The sequence below is a fragment of the Dendrobates tinctorius genome, unplaced genomic scaffold (genome assembly GCF_039654945.1).
Source record: "Dendrobates tinctorius isolate UK_male_01 unplaced genomic scaffold, ASM3965494v1 ptg000043l, whole genome shotgun sequence".
Classification (NCBI taxonomy): Eukaryota; Metazoa; Chordata; class Amphibia; order Anura; family Dendrobatidae; genus Dendrobates; species Dendrobates tinctorius.
The window spans coordinates 16,271,043-16,292,100 of NW_027361711.1; the positions used below are offsets into that span (position 1 = coordinate 16,271,043).

Here is a 21,058-nt window from a genome sequence, read left to right on the forward strand (position 1 = left end):
GTGCGATCTGACACTGATGTTTCTTGAGCTTGAAGTTCACCTTTAATCTGTTTAGAAGTTTTTCTAGGCTCTTTTATTACTATTCGTATTATCCGGCTCTTTGACTTGGCATCAATTTTCCTCCTGCGGCCACGTCTAGGGAGGTTGGCTACAGTCCCATGGAGCTTAAATTTCTGAATAATATATGCAACTGTAGTCACAGCAACATCAAGCTGCTTGGAGATGGTCTTATAACTTTTATCTTTAACATGTTTGTCTATAATTTTCTTCCTAATCTCCTGAGACAACTCGTTACTTCGCTTCCTCTGGTTCATGTTGAGTGCGATAGATGCCATTTTGCCAAACAGCACAGTGTGTATCTGTAGCCCTCTATACAGGCCCACTCACTCATTCCAAGATTGTAGACACCTTTTATGCTAGTTAGTGGATACACCTTGATTTAACATGTCCCTTTTGTCACATTACTTTCAGGGGTACCATCATTTCTGTCCAGGCCCATTTCATGAGTTTTATTTTTTTTAAATTCTGTGGAAGCATGGTTGAAAAGCAATGTCTGACTTTCATTTTTCATGTTCATAGATTTTTTTGATTTATTATTACTTTTGTCAGATTCAAGTTATTTCTGTCACCATTGTGGGTTTTTCTGTCATTAAACGAGGGGTACCAACAATTTTGACCACGTGTGTACATCAAAGGTCATGAGGGGGGTTAACTTTAGGCAAATAAATAATTAGGAAATGATAAACTTTCATTCTTGCTTAAGGTACTGTCACACTTAGCGATGTACCAGCGATCCCGACCAGCGATATGACGCGGTCAGGATCGCTGGTACATCGCTAAGTGGTCGCTAGTGAGCTGCCACACAGGCAGATCTCACCAGCGACATCGCTGGGGACGGGGATCGCTACTTACCTGTCACACCAGGCGATCCTGCGTCCTCCCGCCCGCGTCCACGCGTCGCTCGTCCTCACAGCAGGAAGCGCCGCAGGAAGCTGACGACGAGAAACAGTCCTGAACGTTCTCGCGCGATCAGCGATAACCAGCGGGGGAGCCGGTCGTAGGTAAGTATCACACATAGCGATATCGCTAGCAATATCGCTATAACGTCACAAGTTATAGCGATATTGCTAGCGAAATCTCTTAGTGTGACATGCCCTTAACAGGCATGTCTAAATGCTCCCTTACATAATCATAAATATGCGGGGACTTCATGCCAAATGCATAACCAAGTTCTTTTTCCTCATCATTTTTAAGTTTTACAGTATGTGCTAAAAATAAATTTGGCTTAGGCATTTACAATAATGAAATGTCACTATTTGAGCAAAAAATGTGGGCACAGATGCAATGATAATTATGTTCACTTTGTGCCTCCTGCATGGAAAATCCATAGTGAATGCAAAATTGTGAATCCCACCAAAGATTTGTCAAGATCTTTTTGCTGGTTTTGATGAGGGAACGTGGTGGAGTCAGATACTCCTGATTTATGAAGAGGTGCCTGACTGGAGTAAGTATTCTGGAGTAGACAACGCCACAGCTTGTCATGAATTACGCAAGCTCTGATGTCATGTCCCTGCCATGCCAAAATGGCGTTGCTGGAAGAAAATAGCAAAGAAAAAAACACACACCAAAAGTAGCATTTTGTTTGTGCGAAAATGTAACGATTTTTCCAAGTATTTGGAGAGTTTTTTACCTCAGTATTTGTAAGGCAAAGCCAGGGGTGAAACTGAGGAAAAGTATAATAGAAACACGTCACTGCTCCTGTATTTATCACCCACTCCTGGTTTTGGCTTACAAATACTGAGGTAAAAAACTCACCAAATACTAAACGTGTGAACGTGGCCTTTTACAAGAATTCCGGCGATATTACTTTGCTGAATCAGGCCAAAAAAAAGTCTGGAAAACGGGAGCACAAAAAGGCCACCAAAACACTTCTCCTATTAGTGTGCATCCATCCATATCATCTACATTGGTTGGTTGCAAACACTATATAGGAGTAGATAGAGGAGCCTTTTTTCTGGCTTGTGCCCTTCAGCTGCAGCCAGATTAGTATAACCCAATTTTTTTGGAGCCTCATCTTTTGCATTGTAGGTTACCTGCCTGCATTGTAATAGCTCCAGAAAGTTGGTGATACTCTCACTTTCAAATCTTTGGTCACATCCTTTTAGTTTTTTTTTCCCAAAAAAAACAACAACAAAGTTCACCAAACACTACATTTGAAAGTTGTGTAGGCCACATTAGCTCCCATTAAAGTGTAGTCGACACACACACACTTCATAAAATTAGTGTTTCTTATACCTGTAACCAGCTGTTCAGGAATAAGCACACTAAGGCCCCCCCTTTGTACTTTTCTGCCTATCTTTCTCAGTCTAGCAAGATGAAGAAGGCAGGGAGTAAGGCACGTGGGCGTGTGCGTGGAGTTTCAGCAGGGAGAGGACGTGGGGATTCTGCAGTGAGAGGACGTGGGGATTCTGTGCCTGCTGTTGGCACCAGTGAGTCAGCATCCCCCAGTTTTAGCAGGCAACAACAGTCCTTTATGCGCAGCTTTGTGGGACCTCACCATACCCCACTGCTGCGGGAGGAACAAATTGAAGCCGTTGTGGGATGGATGGCAGCTAACGCATTGACTTCAATTACTTCCACATCCTCTCAGGGCCAGAGCACCGAAGAGCAACCAACTGTCTCTTCACCACCTGTCAAAGTGCCCAGGCAGTCAGAGAGCCCTGGACAGGAACCATCACAGTCTCTACTTCTGTTCTCGGAATCTGTTGGTTTGGAAAGAGGGGGCCAGCTAAGCAGCATTCCAGAATGTGAAGAAGAGGGAGTATGCAGTGATGCGCAACTTCTTTGTCCGTCTGAATCTGAAAAGGCGGGTGGGCCAGTGCCTATGGTCAGCACACCTCAGTACGCATCAGATGATGACGAGACACAGGTGCCACTTTTGCTGGCGACACAACCCAGGAGAAGCAGGTGTTTGAAGAGTGAAGTGTAGATGATGAGGTCCTTGACCCATCATGGCGTGAGGAAAAGGAAGGTGGTGGGAGCAGCTCTGAGGAAGAGATTCCCCGAACGGCCCAAACCGGAGGGAGAGGGAGGGGGCAGACTTGGTTGCCTCCACTTCGGCACCCGTTAGGACCATTCCACTTTCAAAAGGCAAAACGGGCACTACCAAGACTTGCAGTGCGTGGTCCTTTTTTGCACAGTTGCAGATGACATTTGCTTTCTCAAATGCAAGCTGTGTCATCAGAGAGTCAAAAGAGGGAAAAATGTCAGCAACCTCAATACCACTAATATGTGGAAACATGTGCGGACCAAGCACGAGGTGGAGTTACAGAGACACACTGAAGACGTAGGCCAACGTACAGCACCACCTACCACCTCTTCAGCTCGTGTTGGGGCCTCTTCCTCCAGCTCACACACAGCTGGTTCGGCTTCCTCACAGAATCGCCAAGGAAGAACCTCTGGCACTGTTGTCCAGAGACCCTGTGACATTCCACCCACAGCACCACGTTCCAAGTCATCCTCACACTCCCAGGCCACTCGGCAGCCATCGGTAGCACAGACATGGGAGAAAAGTCGGCCATACTCGGCAAACCATCCCCGAGCACAGGCTCTGAATGCTGGCATTGCCAAACTACTGGCACTTGAAATGCTCTCATTCAGGCTGGTGGAAACTGACACCTTCCGGCGCTTCATGGCATTGGCAGTCCCACAATACACCATGCCCAGCCGCTTTTATTTCAGCAGGCGAGCCGTCCCTGCCCTGCAGAAACATGTGGAGGCAAATATAAAACATGCGCTACTAAACGCCGTCAATAGCAAGGTCCACCTGACCACTGATGCGTGGACCAGTAACCATGGACAGGGACGATACCTTTCCCTCACTGCCCATTGGGTCAATGTTGTGGAGCCGGGTACAAGTCTGGAGAGTGGCGCTCTACGTGTTCTGCCAACTCCACGGATTGCAGGAATCCAGTCTGTACACATTGACTCCTCCTCCTACTCAAGTTCCTCTGAAACAGCGCAGAAGGAGTCTGTTACGACCGATATGAGCACAGCCGTGGCCAAATGTCAACAGGCCGTACTGAAATTAATTTCTTTGGGGAATCGAAGCCACACAGCGCAGGAGCTCTGGAATGCCATCAAGCAGGAGAGCGACGTGTGGTTTGTGCCAGCGAATCTCCAGCCGGGCTTGGTAGTGTGTGACAATGGCCGAAATCTGGTGGCAGCTCTTGGCCTAGGCAACCTCACTCACATCCCATGTCTGGCACATGTGCTCAACTTGGTCGTGCAGAGCTTTCTGAGGGACTATCCGGATCTTGATGCACTGCTGCACAAGGTCCGCATAGAGTGCGCTCACTTGCGGCGTTCCAGCACAGCAAGGTCGCGCCTTGCTGCTCTGCAGCGCCGATTATGCCTTCTGGAACATGGCATCATATGTGACCTACCCACCAGGTGGAATTCTACGTTACATAAGTTGGAGCGGTTGTGTGAGCAGCAGGCAGCAGTCATGGAGTACCAGCTGCATCAGGCGAAAACAAGTTGCACTGTGCGCCGGTCACACTTCAGCACCACTGAGTGGGCCTATATGAAGGACATCTGCCTAGTTTTGTGTGCCTTCGATGATTCCACGCGGATGGCGAGTGCAGATGATGCACTAGTCAGCATGACTGTCCCCCTTATCTGCCTGCTTCAAAAAACACTGCAAGCACTAAGGGATGAGGTTTTGGAAGAGGTGGAGGATGAGGAGTCCCAAATGCCATCTGCTTCTGGACAGTCTGCGCTACGTGCTTCCTCACAAAGGCCTAGGCAGGGGACACTTTGTGAGGAGGATGAGGAGGAGTCGATGGAGGAGGAAGACATCTCTCCAGAGGAGGGAGGTACACAAAGCTCTAGTCAGTATGTACAGCGAGGGTGGGGTGATGCAGAGCAGGCAGAGATCACGCCTCAAGCAGGGGACAGTGGTTCTTTGGCAGTTGGGAGTCTGCAGCACATGGTTGACTTCATGCTGCAGTGCCTGAGAAACAACCGCCGCATCGCCCACATTCTCTACACGGCTGATTATTGGGTGTACACCCTCCTAGATCCTCGCTACCGGGACAACTTGCAAACCCTCATACCAACGTTGAACCGGGAGCGTAAACTGCGGGAGTACCAAGACACACTGGTGCAGTCCATCATGTTTTCCATTCCACCCGACAGCAGTGGTGCTAGTGCTTTACAAAGCACCTCTGTGCGTCGAGCCAGTGGAGGAAACTCGGCACAAAGAGGGAGCAGAGGCAGCGCCTCAGCAAAAGGCAAGACCACTATGGCCCAAATGTGGCAAAGTTTTGTGTGTCCGCCACAATTGTCTACACTATCACTGACGGCTCCAGTCAGCAGGAGGCAACGTTTCCGTCAGATGGTGACAGACTACATGTCTTGCCCTGTGAGTGTACTCCCAGATGGCTCTTCCCCCTTCAAATTTTGGGTCTCTAAGCTGGATACATGGCCAAAGCTTAGCCAGTATGCATTGGAGGTGCTGGCTTGCCCTGTTGCCAATGTATTATCGGAACGCGTCTTTAGTGCCGCAGGTGGTGTACTAACAGACCATTGCACGCGACTTTCTTCCGATAACGTCGACCGGCTTACTTTTCTGAAAATGAACAAGGCCTGGATCTCCCCAGAATTTGCCAGTCCTCTTCCCAACTAAATAATTGGTTGGCAACTGTATCCAGGTCTCCTGTTGTGTTCATGTTTCTACCACCTGAACTATAATCCCTGGGCTTCAACACAGCCAGTTGTCGCTCAGATGTGTCGTCTGCACATAGAAAAACACTAGCTCCTGTGTTAGTGGGGTTCAGTAATGCCAGCTGCTCCCCTGCTGTGTGGACGGCAAAGTCTCCTGCTCCATCTACATTCAAACTACTACTGATTTTTAACCCTGCTCCACTTAGGCCTCTGGCTCCACTGTCTCTAGTATTTCCCCTGGCCTCCAACCCCGCCAGTGACAGCTCTTAAGTGGCGTCTGCACAATCCACACTTGTTCCAGTGTTCCAGTGTTACTTGGCCTCAGTCACGTCAGTTGGTCCCCTGATGTGTGTCCGGCAAGGTCTCCTGCTCTGTCCACATTCCCATTACTAGTAGTGTGAATGAGGACAGAGCAGGAGACCTTGCCGGACACACATCAGGGGATCAACTGACGGGACTGAGCCCAAGTAACACAGGAACAAGTGTGGATTGTGCTGACGCCACTTCAGAGCTGTCACTGGCGGGGTTGGAGGCCAGGGGAAATACTAGAGACAGTGGAGCCTGAGGCCTAAGTGGAGCACGGTTACAATCAGTAGTAGTCTACAACCTCTATAAAACGTGCTGCAAGTTGGCCTCAGCCTGCTCCATGCCTAATCCTGGGCTCCAACAACGCCAGTTGGTGTTCAGAAGTGCCGTCTTCGCAGAGAAAAACACACTCGCTACTGTGTCTGTGGGGTTCAGTAATGCCAGCTGTTCCCCTGCTGTGTAGACGGCAAAGTCTCCTGCTCCATCCACATGCCAACACCATCAGGCCTCAGCCTGCTCCATGCCTCATCCTGGGCTCCAACAACGCCAGTTGGTGTTCAGAAGTGCCGTCTTCGCAGAGAAAAACACACTCGCTACTGTGTCTGTGGGGTTCAGTAATGCCAGCTGTTCCCCTGCTGTGTAGACGGCAAAGTCTCCTGCTCCATCCACATGCCAACACCATCAGACCTCAGCCTGCTCCATGCCTCATCCTAGGCTCCAACAACGCCAGTTGGTGTTCAGAAGTGCCGTCTTCGCAGAGAAACACACACTAGCTCCTGTGTTAGTGGGGTTCAGTAATGCCAGCTGTTCCCCTGCTGTGTAGACGGCAAAGTCTAGTGCTGCCTCCACATGCCAACAACATCAGGCCTCAGCCTGCTCCATGCCTCATCCTGGGCTCCAACAACGCCAGTTGGTGTTCAGAAGTGCCGTCTTCGCAGAGACAAACACACTCGCTACTGTGTCTGTGGGGTTCAGTAATGCCAGCTGTTCCCCTGCTGTGTAGATGGCAAAGTCTAGTGCTGCCTCCACATGCCAACAACATCAGGCCTGAGCCTGCTCCATGCCTCATCCTGGGCTCCAACAACGCCAGTTGGTGTTCAGAAGTGCCGTGTTCGCAGAGAAACACACACTAGCTCCTGTGTTAGTGGTGTTCAGTAATGCCAGCTGTTCCCCTGCTGTGTAGACTGCAAAGTCTCCTGCTCCATCCACATGCTAACACCATCAGGCCTCAGCCTGCTCCATGCCTCATCCTGGGCTCCAACAACGCCAGTTGGTGTTCAGAAGTGCCGTGTTCGCAGAGAAACACACACTAGCTCCTGTGTTAGTGGGGTTCAGTAATGCCAGCTGTTCCCCTGCTGTGTAGACTGCAAAGTCTCCTGCTCCATCCACATGCTAACACCATCAGGCCTCAGCCTGCTCCATGCCTCATCCTGGGCTCCAACAACGCCAGTTGGTGTTCAGAAGTGCCGTGTTCGCAGAGAAACACACACTAGCTCCTGTGTTAGTGGGGTTCAGTAATGCCAGCTGTTTCCCTGCTGTGTAGACGGCAAAGTCTCCTGCTGCCTCCACATGCCAACACCATCAGGCCTCAGCCTGCTCCATGCCTCATCCTGGGCTCCAACAACGGCAGTTGGTGTTCAGAAGTGCCGTCTTCGCAGAGAAACACACACTAGCTCCTGTGTTAGTGGGGTTCAGTAATGCCAGCTGTTCCCCTGCTGTGTAGACGGCAAAGTCTCCTGCTGCCTCCACATGCCAACAACATCAGGCCTGAGCCTGCTCCATGCCTCATCCTGGGCTCCAACATCACCAGTTGGTGTTCAGAAGTGCCGTCTTTGCAGAGAAACACACACTAGCTCCTGTGTTAGTGGGGTTCAGTAATGCCGGCTGTTCCCCTGCTGTGCATATTCCCATTACTAGTAGTGTGAATGAGGACTGAGCAGGAGACCTTGCCAGACACACATCAGGGGATCAACTGACGTGACTGAGCCACAGTTACACAGGAACAAGTGTGGATTGTGCAGACGCCACTTCAGAGCAGGAACTGGCGGGGTTGGAGGCCAGGGGAAATACTAGAGACAGTGGAGCCGGAGGCCATAGTGGAGCACGGTTACAATCAGTAGTAGTCTACAACCTCTATAAAACCAGCTGCAAGTTGGCCTCCGCCTGCTGCATGCTTCCTCCTGGGCTACAACACAGCCAGTTGTAGCCTGGAAGTGCCGTCCGCACAGATTGAAACACTCGCTCCGGTGTCTGTGGGGTTCAGTAACGCCAGCTGTTCCCCTGCTGTGTGGATGGCAAAGTCTCCTGCTGCGTCCAAACTCACACTACATCGTATTTTCTCCTCGCTCCAAGTAGGCCTCAGCCTGCTCAGAGCATTGATCCTGGGCTACAACACAGCCAGTTGTAGCCTGGAAGTGCCGTCCGCACAGATTGAAACACTCGCTCCTGTGTCTGTGGGGTTCAGTAACGCCAGCTGTTCCCCTGCTGTGTGGATGGCAAAGTCTCCTGCTGCCTCCACATGCCAACAACATCAGGCCTGAGTCTGCTCCATGCCTCATCCTGGGCTCCAACAATGCCAGTTGGTGTTCAGAAGTGCCGTCTTTGCAGAGAAAAACACACTAGCTCCTGTGTTAGTGGGGTTCAGTAATGCCGGCTGTTCCCCTGCTGTGTAGACGGCAAAGTCTCCTGCTCCATCCACATGCCAACACCATCAGGCCTCAGCCTGCTCCATGCCTCATCCTGGGCTCCAACAACGCCAGTTGGTGTTCAGAAGTGCTGTCTTCGCAGAGAAACACACACTAGCTCCTCTGTTAGTGGGGTTCAGTAATGCCAGCTGTTCCCCTGCTGTGTAGACGGCAAAGTCTCCTGCTGCCTCCACATGCCAACACCATCAGGCCTCAGCCTGCTCCATGCCTCATCCTGGGCTCCAACAACGGCAGTTGGTGTTCAGAAGTGCCGTCTTCGCAGAGAAACACACACTAGCTCCTGTGTTAGTGGGGTTCAGTAATGCCAGCTGTTCCCCTGCTGTGTAGACGGCAAAGTCTAGTGCTGCCTCCACATGCCAACAACATCAGGCCTGAGCCTGCTCCATGCCTCATCCTGGGCTCCAACATCACCAGTTGGTGTTCAGAAGTGCCGTCTTCGCAGAGAAACACACACTAGCTCCTGTGTTAGTGGGGTTCAGTAATGCCAGCTGTTCCCCTGCTGTGTAGACGGCAAAGTCTCCTGCTGCCTCCACATGCCAACACCATCAGGCCTCAGCCTGCTCCATGCCTCATCCTGGGCTCCAACAACGGCAGTTGGTGTTCAGAAGTGCCGTCTTCGCAGAGAAACACACACTAGCTCCTGTGTTAGTGGGGTTCAGTAATGCCAGCTGTTCCCCTGCTGTGTAGACGGCAAAGTCTCGTGCTGCCTCCACATGCCAACATCAGGCCTCAGCCTGCTCCATGCCTCATCCTGGGCTCCAACAACGCCAGTTGGTGTTCAGAAGTGCCGTCTTCGCAGAGACAAACACACTCGCTCCTGTGTCTGTGGGGTTCAGTAATGCCAGCTGTTCCCCTGCTGTGTAGACGGCAAAGTCTCCTGCTCCATCCACATGCAAACTACTACAGATTTGTAACTGTGCTCCACTTAGGCCTCTGGCTCCACTGTCTCTACTTTTTCCCCTGGCCTCCAACCCCACCAGTTCCTGCTCTGAAGTGGCATCTGCACAATCCACACTTGTTCCTGAGTTACTGTGGCTCAGTCACGCCAGTTGATTCCCTGATGTGTGTCCAGCAAGATCTCCTGCTCTGTCCATATTCCCATTACTAGTAGTGTGAATGAGGACTGAGCAGGAGACCTTGCCAGACACACATCAGGGGATCAACTGACGTGACTGAGCCACAGTTACACAGGAACAAGTGTGGATTGTGCAGATGCCACTTCAGAGCAGGAACTGGCGGGGTTGGAGGCCAGGGGAAATACTAGAGACAGTGGAGCCGGAGGCCATAGTGGAGCACGGTTACAATCAGTAGTAGTCTACAACCTCTATAAAACCAGCTGCAAGTTGGCCTCCGCCTGCTGCATGCTTAATCCTGGGCTACAACACAGCCAGTTGTAGCCTGGAAGTGCCGTCCGCACAGATTGAAACACTCGCTCCGGTGTCTGTGGGGTTCAGTAACGCCAGCTGTTCCCCTTGGGGCGGCACGGTGGCTCAGTGGTTAGCGCTGCAGCCTTGCAGCGCTGAGGTCCTGGGTTTGAATCCTACCAAGGACAACATCTGCAAGGAGTTTGTATGTTCTCCCCGTGTTTGCGTGGGTTTCCTCCGGGTACTCCGGTTTCCTCCCACATTCTAAAGACATACTGATAGGGAATTTAGATTGTGAGCCCCATCGGGGACAGTGATGATAATATGTGCAAACTGTAAAGCGCTGCGGAATATGTTAGCGCTATATAAAAAAAAAAATAAAAAATAACACTTGCTCCGGTGTCTGTGGGGTTCAGTAACGCCAGCTGTTCCCCTGCTCTGTGGATGGCAAAGTCTCCTGCTGCCTCCAAACTCACACTACATCGTATAGGCCTCAGCCTGCTCAGAGCATTGATCCTGGGCTACAACACAGCCAGTTATAGCCTGGAAGTGCCGTCCGCACAGATTGAAACACTCGATCCGGTGTCTGTGGGGTTCAGTAACGCCAGCTGTTCCCCTGCTGTGTGGATGGCAAAGTCTCCTGCTGCCTACACAGTCACACTACTACTGATTTTTAACCGTGCTCCACTTAGGCCTCTGGCTCTACTGTCTCTAGTATTTCGCCTGGCCTCCAACCCCGAGTTACGAGTAGTGGGAATGTGGACAGAGCAGGAGAACTTGCCGGACACACATCTGTGGATCAACTGACGTAAATGAGCCCCAGTCACACAGGAACAAGTGTGGATTGTGCACACGCCACTTCAGAGCAGCGACTGGCGGGGTTGGAGGCCAAGGGAAATACTAGAGACAGTAGAGCCAGAGGCCTAAGTGGAGCCCGGTTAAAATCAGTAGTTGTGTACAACCAATATAAAACTCGCTCCAAGTAGGCCTCAGCCTGCTGCATGATTGACCCCTGGGCTCCAACATCGCCAGTTGCAGCTCAGAAGTGTCTTTGGCACGGGCACTCCCTCCTGCCCAGCCTGGTTCCAGCACGCCTGCTGTTTCCGGGTTGTGTCAACGTCACTTTGCCACCAATACGTTGTCCTGTCGTGTTGCGGTCAGGTTAGCCAAGTCTATGGTGCCTGCAGGTTTGGTGCTTCCTATGTGGGCTGCGGGTTCTGGTAATAAAGGCTGGTTCCGTAGTGCCAATAGGACAAGCACCCACTGTTGGACTGTGGGTTTCGGAAACTGCGTCCTGCTCGCGGCCTTGCAACTTTGTTGATCATGGGTACCTTCTGCTACCCATCCGGGTTCCAGCACCGTCAGCTGGTCCATGGTTGTCCCATTGGCTCTTGTTCCTTCTGCTGCCCCTCCGGGTTCCAGCACCGTCAGCTGGTCCTCGCTAGTGTCATTTGCTCTTGCAGCTTCAGCTACCCATCCGGGTTCCAGCACCGTCAGCTGGCTCTCGACAGTGCCTTTGGCCTAGGTGCCTCCTTCTTGGTATCCGAGTTCCAGCAACGTCTGCTGGTTCTTGGTAGTGCTTTGGAGCACAGGTACCTCCTGCTTAGTAACCGTGTTCCAGCACCGTCAGCTGGTCCACGGTTGTGCCATTGGCTCTTGTTCCTTCTGCTGCCACTCTGGGTTCCAGCACCGTCAGCTGGTTCCCGTTAGTGCCATAGAGTATTGTAGCTTCTGCTACCTATCCGGGTTCCAGCACCGTCAGCTGGTTCTCGGCAGAGCCTTTGGCCTATTTGCCTCCTTCTCGGTATCCGAGTTCCAGCAACGTCTGCTGGTCCTTGGTAGTGCTTTTTAGCACAGGTACCTCCTGCTTAGAAACCGTGTTCCAGCACCGTCAGCTGGTCCACGGTTGTGCCATTGGCTCTTGTTCCTTCTGCTGCCACTCTGGGTTCCAGCACCGTCAGCTGGTTCTCGGTAGTGCCATAGAGTATTGTAGCTTCTGGTACCCATCCGGGTTCCAGCACCGTCAGCTGGTTCTCGGCAGTGCCTTTGGCCTAGGTGCCTCCTTCTTGGTATCCGAGTTCCAGCAACGTCTGCTGGTCCTTGGTAGTGCTTTGGAGCACAGGTACCTCCTGCTTAGTAACCGTGTTCCAGCAACGTCAGCTGGTCCACGGTTGTGCCATTGGCTCTTGTTCATTCTGCTGCCCCTCCGGGTTCCAGTACCATCAGCTGGTTCTCGGCAGTTCCTCAGCCTTCTTGTACCTTCTGTTACTTTTCCAAGTTCAAGCTTGTGGAAATGGTTTTTGATTTTCACTCTGGATCTCCCTGCCAATGACCCTGAAGACGACGACCCTGAAGACCACACAGAAGAATACCTAAAAAATGACCCTGAAGAAGATGACCAACAGGACAAAGAACAGGAAGACAACCACCAAGATGCAGAACAACAAGAGACAGAAGATCAAGAAGCATAAAAACCAAAAGCAGAAGAACATTAAGCATAAAACTAAAAATCAGAGCAAAAGATATTATCTAAATTATAAGCAGAAGAAGACTAAGCAGTGTATGGGGGTGAGTCCGTTCCTCCTCGTGGTGCCCCTGGAAAATGCCTGCTGCTGCAAGCCAAACTGAACGTGGACAAATCCTGTTGTAAATCTGTTGTCACAGGCAGAACGGCTGGTGTAATCTTCAAACTTTTATAGATAACAACTACAGGAATGCCTGACACAAATAAGAATATGATGAAGAAGAATAGGAAGAAGCTGAAGAAGTTGAATATGAAGAAGAATAATAGTTGAATAAGAAGAATATGAAGAATTTGAAAAAAGAATAATAGGAAGAAGGTGAAGAAGATGAATAAGGTGAAGAAGAAGTTGATGAAAAAGATGCTGCTGCTGAGGATGATGAAGGAGACAGTGTGGGAGAAGTAAAAAAGAAGGTGAAGAGCATGGAAGTAGTGAAACATACATATCTGACAAAATATAAAAGAGGTTAACATAGCAAAAATCTTTGTAACTCCAAACGTCTATAAAAAAAAGAAATGTAATTCCTGCTATCCCATTTGATTGGGCTAAAGCTCTATGGCTTTAATGTCTCCTCCACCTCCCCCAATACATTCTACATTATTATTAGTTGTTTTTCTTCATGTAGAATTAACCGACAGGGAAAGAAAGGTTTTTTTTTAATTCCGATATTTCAGTTCCATTGACTTGAATGGGACTTCCGGGATCGGAATCGGCGATACCCGATACTTTTTTTAGATCGGCCGATCCATTCCGATCCGATATTTTTCAGTATCGGGTGGTATCGCTCAACACTAGCTATCAGTCACCTTCCTAGCTATTATGGTGACTGGGTGGGATGCAGACGTGAACCAGAGGACAGCTGAAGGACTTGTGTTTAATATGTGTGACATTAGTAATGTGAGGTCATGGCCTCCTAGACTGTAAGCTCTGCTGTCTGCACCCGGTACTGTGTCTCTGCCGCCAGTAAATAAGAGGTTAACAGCCCGGTAATGAAATATCGTCCAGCTTTCATCCCACAGCCTGGGCGCAGGACATGAGGGGCAGTGCTGGAGCGAGTGGGCCGCTCCTCCTTACAGGGAGGGAAGAGGCGCTCAGCAAACGAGCAAAGAAAGGAGACGAGCTGGGCGCTGAGGCTGGCAACCGTGCCGCTCTGTCCCGCATTGCCACAGCACGAGCCAGAGAGCCCGGACCAGTCAGCTCTGCCCCGCTGCCCAGCTGAGCCATGCCCAGGAAAAGCATCGTGCAAGTCTGCGTGCAGAACGTCCAGAAGCGGCGCAGCCCCAACAAGCACTATGTGAGTGGCCATTGTATGTGAGGAGCCGGGAGGGGACGTCTGGAGTCAGGGTCCTGGGCTGGGGGGCATTGTACTGACAGCCGGGAGTGGGACTTCCAGATACAAGGTCCTGGGCTGCAAGACATTGTGCTGAGCAGCCAGTAGGGGGCGTCAGGATACAGGGTCCTGGGCTGAGGGGCATTGTGCTGCCAGCTGGGGGTGAGTTGTCCAGTTACAGGGTCCTGGGCTGAGGGGCATTGTGCTGTCCGGCAGGTAGAGGGGAGTCGGGATACAGGGGCCTGGGATGAGGAGCATTGTGCTGCCCAGCCAGTAGGGGGCGTCAGGATACATGGTCCTGGGCTGAGGGGCATTGTGCTGTCCGGCTGGTAGAGGGGAGTCGGGATACAGGGGCCTGGGATGAGGGGCATTGTGCTGCCCAGCCAGTAGGGGGCGTCAGGATACATGGTCCTGGGCTGAGGGGCATTGTGCTGTCCGGCTGGTAAGGGGGCATCGGATACAGGGTCCAAGGCTGAGGGGCATTGTGCTGCCCAGCTGGGTGTGAGTCATCCTGTTACAGGGTCCCTGGGCTGGGGGGCATTGTGCTGCCCAGTCGGTAAGGGGGCGTCAGGATACAGGGTCCAAGGCTGAAGGGCATTGTGCTGCCTAGCCAGTAAGGGGGCGTCAGGATACAGGGTCCTGGGCTGAGAGGCATTGTGCTGCTGCCCAGCCGGTAGGGGGGTGTGTCAGGATACAGGGTCCTGGGCTGAGGGGCATTGTGCTGCCCAGCCAGTAAGGGGGTGTCAGGGTACAGGGTCCTGGGCTGAGGGGCATTGTGCTGCTGCCCAGCCGGTAGGGGGGTGTCAGGATACAGGGTCCTGGGCTGAGGGGCATTGTGCTGCCCAGCCAGTAAGGGGGCGTCAGGATACAGGGTCCTGGGCTGAGGGGCATTGCGCTGCTGCCCAGCCGGTAGGGGGGTGTCGGGATGCAGGGTCCTGAGCCGGTGGGCATTGTGCTGCCCAGCCAGTACGGGGGCGTCAGGATACAGGGTCCTGGGCTGGGGGGCATTGTGCTGCTGCCCAGCCGGTAGGGGGGTGTCAGGATACAGGGTCCTGGGCTGAGGGGCATTGTGCTGCCCAGCCAGAAAGGGAGCGTCAGGATACAGGGTCCTGGGCTGAGGGGCATTGTGCTGCTGCCCAGCCGGTAGGGGGGTGTCAGGATACAGGGTCCTGGGCTGAGGGGCATTGTGCTGCCCAGCCAGTAAGGGGGCGTCAGGATACAGGGTCCTGGGCTGAGGGGCATTGCGCTGCTGCCCAGCCGGTAGGGGGGTGTCGGGATGCAGGGTCCTGAGCCGGTGGGCATTGTGCTGCCCAGCCAGTACGGGGGCGTCAGGATACAGGGTCCTGGGCTGGGGGGCATTGTGCTGCTGCCCAGCCGGTAGGGGGGTGTCAGGATACAGGGTCCTGGGCTGAGGGGCATTGTGCTGCCCAGCCAGTAAGGGAGCGTCAGGATACAGGGTCCTGGGCTGAGGGGCATTGTGCTGCTGCCCAGCCGGTAGGGGGGTGTCAGGATACAGGGTCCTGGGCTGAGGGGCATTGTGCTGCCCAGCCAGTAAGGGGGCGTCAGGATACAGGGTCCTGGGCTGAGGGGCATTGCGCTGCTGCCCAGCCGGTAGGGGGGTGTCGGGATGCAGGGTCCTGAGCCGGTGGGCATTGTGCTGCCCAGCCAGTACGGGGGCGTCAGGATACAGGGTCCTGGGCTGGGGGGCATTGTACTGACAGCCGGGAGTGGGACTTCCAGATACAAGGTCCTGGGCTGCAAGACATTGTGCTGAGCAGCCAGTAGGGGGCGTCAGGATACAGGGTCCTGGGCTGAGGGGCATTGTGCTGTCCGGCTGGTAAGGGGGCATCGGATACAGGGTCCAAGGCTGAGGGGCATTGTGCTGCCCAGCTGGGTGTGAGTCATCCTGTTACAGGGTCCCTGGGCTGGGGGGCATTGTGCTGCCCAGTCGGTAAGGGGGCGTCAGGATACAGGCTCCAAGGCTGAAGGGCATTGTGCTGCCCAGCCAGTAAGGGGGCGTCAGGATACAGGGTCCTGGGCTGAGGGGCATTGTGCTGCTGCCCAGCCGGTAGGGGGGTGTGTCAGGATACAGGGTCCTGGGCTGAGGGGCATTGTGCTGCCCAGCCAGTAAGGGGGTGTCAGGATACAGGGTCCTGGGCTGAGGGGCATTGTGCTGCTGCCCAGCCGGTAGGGGGGTGTCAGGATACAGGGTCCTGGGCTGAGGGGCATTGTGCTGCCCAGCCAGTAAGGGGGCGTCAGGATACAGGGTCCTGGGCTGAGGGGCATTGCGCTGCTGCCCAGCCGGTAGGGGGGTGTCGGGATGCAGGGTCCTGAGCCGGTGGGCATTGTGCTGCCCAGCCAGTACGGGGGCGTCAGGATACAGGGTCCTGGGCTGAGGGGCATTGTGCTGTCCGGCTGGTAAGGGGGCATCGGATACAGGGTCCAAGGCTGAGGGGCATTGTGCTGCCCAGCTGGGTGTGAGTCATCCTGTTACAGGGTCCCTGGGCTGGGGGGCATTGTGCTGCCCAGTCGGTAAGGGGGCGTCAGGATACAGGGTCCAAGGCTGAAGGGCATTGTGCTGCCCAGCCAGTAAGGGGGCGTCAGGATACAGGGTCCTGGGCTGAGGGGCATTGTGCTGCTGCCCAGCCGGTAGGGGGGTGTCAGGATACAGGGTCCTGGGCTGAGGGGCATTGTGCTGCCCAGCCAGTAAGGGGGCGTCAGGATACAGGGTCCTGGGCTGAGGGGCATTGTGCTGCTGCCCAGCCGGTAGGGGGGTGTCAGGATACAGGGTCCTGGGCTGAGGGGCATTGTGCTGCCCAGCCAGTAAGGGGGCGTCAGGATACAGGGTCCTGGGCTGAGGGGCATTGCGCTGCTGCCCAGCCGGTAGGGGGGTGTCGGGATGCAGGGTCCTGAGCCGGTGGGCATTGTGCTGCCCAGCCAGTACGGGGGCGTCAGGATACAGGGTCCTGGGCTGGGCTGAGGGGCATTGTGCTGCCCAGCCAGTAAGGGGGCGTCAGGATACAGGGTCCTGGGCTGAGGGGCATTGTGCTGCCCAGCCGGTAGGGGGGTGTCGGGATGCAAGGTCCTGAGCCGGTGGGCATTGTACTGGTAGCCGGGAGTGGGACTTCTAGATACAAGGTCCTGTGCTGCCAGCCAGTAGGGGGGCGTCAGGATACAGGGTCCTAGGATGGGGGGCATTGTGCTTCCCAGCTGGGGAGGTGACATCAGGATATAGGGTCTTGTGCTGGGGGCATTGTGCTGCCCAGCTGGGAGTGCGACGTCTAGTTACAGGGTCTTGGGGGGGGGGGGGGGGGGGGACAATCCCTTCTGGGATCAAGCAATAGCAGCTTCTATAAGAAGTGTCGCATAACTTAGAGGTCAGTGGCACATGCCATGTACATGATACTTATTGGGACTCATTTCAGCAATAATCACTCCATGTACTCTTTTATTTCATCTGGTGTTTATAGGTTGCTCAGATATCTAATGAAATTGCTCCACAGGCGGCAGTCGCTTATTGGCAATCGCTCAATGTAAACACGACTTTACGGTTGGGTGTGTTTGGCAATGTGCATCAGAATAATCCTCCTAATTGCAGACTAGAGCTGGCAATTACTTGTTAGAAGCGTCTACCATTGGAGCTGACAGTGTAGTTTCCAGCTGGATGTGGCTATGGAATATATAGAGGTACAATTGTGGCCGGATACAAGATGGTGGGATATACATGGACAGCGGTTGTCCCCTATTGAACATTTAGGGTCACTGGGTTTGTTGTCTAGAGAGGTCGCTGGAAAGTGACTGGTTCTCTACCCTTGAGATTCATTGATGTGCAGCTCATTAGTCTTTAGCCGCTGCAGGGTCCGACCTGAACAGTTTGATTTGTGGCAAAGTACTCACCACTTCCACCACTGTAATGCAGATCAATAATGGGAAAGACATTTATCAAGGATCCTCTGTATAATTGACTGCTAGTTTACATTCTGGTATAGTGAGGTCATATTTTACAACCACTTTACCAACTCTAGTAGAAGGAATTGCATTCTGAGCAATTCCCTTGTATGCTGTTATTGAAGTTGCTACCTTATGTGCAGCTTTATAAAGGAATTTCCTGGAGAACCTGTGCGGAGGCTCAGCATGTGTGCAGCAGTCACTTTACTCTGCTTCTTCTGTACTTTATTTATCTGTTAAATGAATCAGTAAGGCCTCTTTCACACTTCAGTTTTTTACAATCAGTCACAATCCGCCAGGTTTTGAAAAAAACGGATCCTCAATTTTCTTTTGAGGATCCGTTTTTTTCCCCATTGACTTCCATTAATGGCGGATTGTGATGGATTGCCGTCCGTTGCATCCGTTTTTTTTGAGGATCCGCCAAAAGTTGCTGTCCGTCACCATCCTCAAAGATTTGAAAACAGAGCTTGCAACGTTTTTTTCTCTGGCGGATCCTCCAGACACACATTTAACCCGAAATTCTTTCTGGCTGCCGGACAAAAAAAAAATTCTCTCTCTCTCTCTCTTTTAAAATTCTTCATTTTGCGGATCCGTCCAAAAAAACGGACGGGTGGCATCCGTTGTCATCAGTACTAAAACGGATCCGCCATCCCTCCTTTTGGCGGATTTTGACTGATTCAAAAAAACTGAAGTGTGAAAGAGGCCTAACATTGTGTCTATTACATCCTGGAGTAAATCTGCCTTCTGTAGTCTAGATCTGGCCTGGCTTGTCGCTCTCCACAAGGAGGAATGTTACCCCTTAGATCGTAGCCTAGGTCTGAAAGCTGTGACTTGCATCTATTTGTGCATGCAACTTTGTCTCATTCATGTACCCTAAATTTGCCCATGCAATTCTAAGTACCCGATATACATGCGTACTTGCATGTATTTTCAATGGGTGAAGGCAGGGCTGTATATAGAAATCATGGGGCTCATAGCAAAAGTCCTGATTGGGCCCTTTTGCCTCTAAAAATATATGTATTCAGAGGCATAGGAAGGGCCATGTATAGGCACAGTCACAAAAGGACATACCACCCAACTTTTAAAAACAGGGAGAGGGACTATGATGTCGCGCGAACACAGTAATTGTGCCCCTACTCAAGTCCCTTTGTGTTCCCGCCAAATATAATACCCCATTCATACCCCCAATATAGTATGTTGTCATAAAAATGTACCTCCCAACACAGAATGAACACACCACAGTGCCCCTAACAAAGTATGATGACACCACAGAGCCACCACCAGAGCATGATTCTGCCACAGACCACCGGCACGGTATGATATCCCAGGGGCGGACACTGACAGCTTGGGGCCCCTGTGCAAGAAATGTCTGGACCCCCTTTCTTTTATGGCGACAAAACTAGTATATAGCCACACACACATACGTGTGTGTGTATATGTATATATATCTTGTTATGTACTGTACAGCCCCTTACATATTGGATTATATAGAGCCCTATTTTTTGTTACATACCGTCCTTTCTTGTAAGGCTGGTTTCACATTTGCGCTTTTGTGCGCTGCGCATGCGCACTGCGCACCTATGTTTAACATGACGTGCGCATGGTCTTGCGCACACTTGCGTTTTCGTGCGCATGCGTTTTTTTGTCTTTTGCGCCAGGCGCGCCAGACGCAACATGTTGGATTTTTTGGTGCGCCCTGTCTCGGCAAAAAAACGCATGCGCACGCTTGCGCACGGAATGCGCAAAAACAACACATTGAAGTCTATGGGAACGCATGCGTGCGCATGGTCTTGCGCACGGTTGCGTTTTTTTGCGCATGCGTTTTTGAGTGAAACAAGTCTAGAATGTTCTCTAGACAATGGAAAAAACATCACACCTAAAAACGCATGTGCATAAAAAAACGCAAACGCATGCAAAAACGCATGTAAAACGCAAGCAACGCTGCGTTTTTTTGACACATCAGCGTGCGCATGATGTTAAAAAAACGCGCGTTTGTTTTGCGTTTTTCTTTGCGTTTTTTATGCGCACGATGCGCTGCGCAAAAAAACGCTAATGTGAAACTAGACTTAGCTGTATAATGCAATGACGGCTGATGGAGCATGGGAAAGCTTCCTTTCTAATGGAGGAGATGATGGGCTGGTCGTCTGGTCACCGGCTCCTCCATCAGCAGTCATTTTGTATCTAAAAGGAGAGGGTGCAGTGAACAACAAAATTAACAAGAATACACTATGTAAGAGACAGCACTGTACATAACAGCAGAGGAAGCAATATAATAAGGAACGGCACCATATATAACTAGAGAGGATGGTACGTAATAAGGGATGGTGTTATACATAATAAAAGAGGAAACTGTAGCTAAGGATGGTGTTATAAATAATAAGTGAGTACACTATAACACAGTCCCTTAGTATATACATAAGTACATACACTATATACTAAGGGACTGTTAGACATAATAAGCGATAATAATGTCTTTCACCTGTTCCTAAGTCACACACAGCATCATTCATCTCTGCACATTCTCCTGCAGCACTACGCACGCCCACCACCACTCATCTCTATACACACACACACACACACACACACAACACACAAAAATCAGACAGCACCACTCACCTCTTGGTGGGACAATACACATGATTGGAATACAAGACTAGAAGGATACAACTTATTTGCAAGAAACAGACTTGATAAACGAGGAGGAGGTGTCGCATTGTATGTTAGAAACGCGTATATCTGCACAGAGATCCAAGCTTCAGAGACTGGGAGTTCTGTGGAAACTGTTTGGGTAAGAATACAAGGACAGAACAATGGAAAGGACACCATTGTAGGCATTTACTACAGGCCGCCTGTGCAAGCTGAAGATATGGATGAACTCTTTATGCATCAAATGGCCAAGTTCTCCAAAAAATATGACATAGTTGTCATGGGAGATTTCAACTATCCAGACATTTGTTGGGAATCTCTCTCAGGCAAAACTAACAGGTCAAGGAAATTCTTATCCTCTCTTGCTGACAACTTTATCTTCCAAAAGGTAAAGGAGAAAACAAGGGGAACTGCTACCTTGGATCTAATCCTTATAAACAGGGAGGAAATGGTTGAGGAGGTAAAAGTGGCTGGGACCCTAGGAGGTAGCGACCATGCTATTTTAGAATT

The 21,058-nt window shown here is 51.7% G+C and overlaps 1 protein-coding gene across 2 annotated transcripts in view; it reads left to right on the plus strand.

Annotated features, from left to right (window-relative positions):
• The first annotated feature begins 13,697 nt into the window (after positions 1-13,697).
• Positions 13,698-21,058, plus strand: part of SH3PXD2B (SH3 and PX domains 2B) — a 318,808-nt gene continuing 311,447 nt past the window's right edge. For both annotated transcript variants that reach the window (XM_073575221.1, XM_073575222.1), the window contains exon 1: positions 13,698-13,918. In XM_073575221.1, coding sequence (XP_073431322.1) covers positions 13,847-13,918 — 72 coding nt within the window. In that variant the 5' untranslated portion in view covers positions 13,698-13,846. The remainder of the gene's footprint in view (positions 13,919-21,058) is intronic.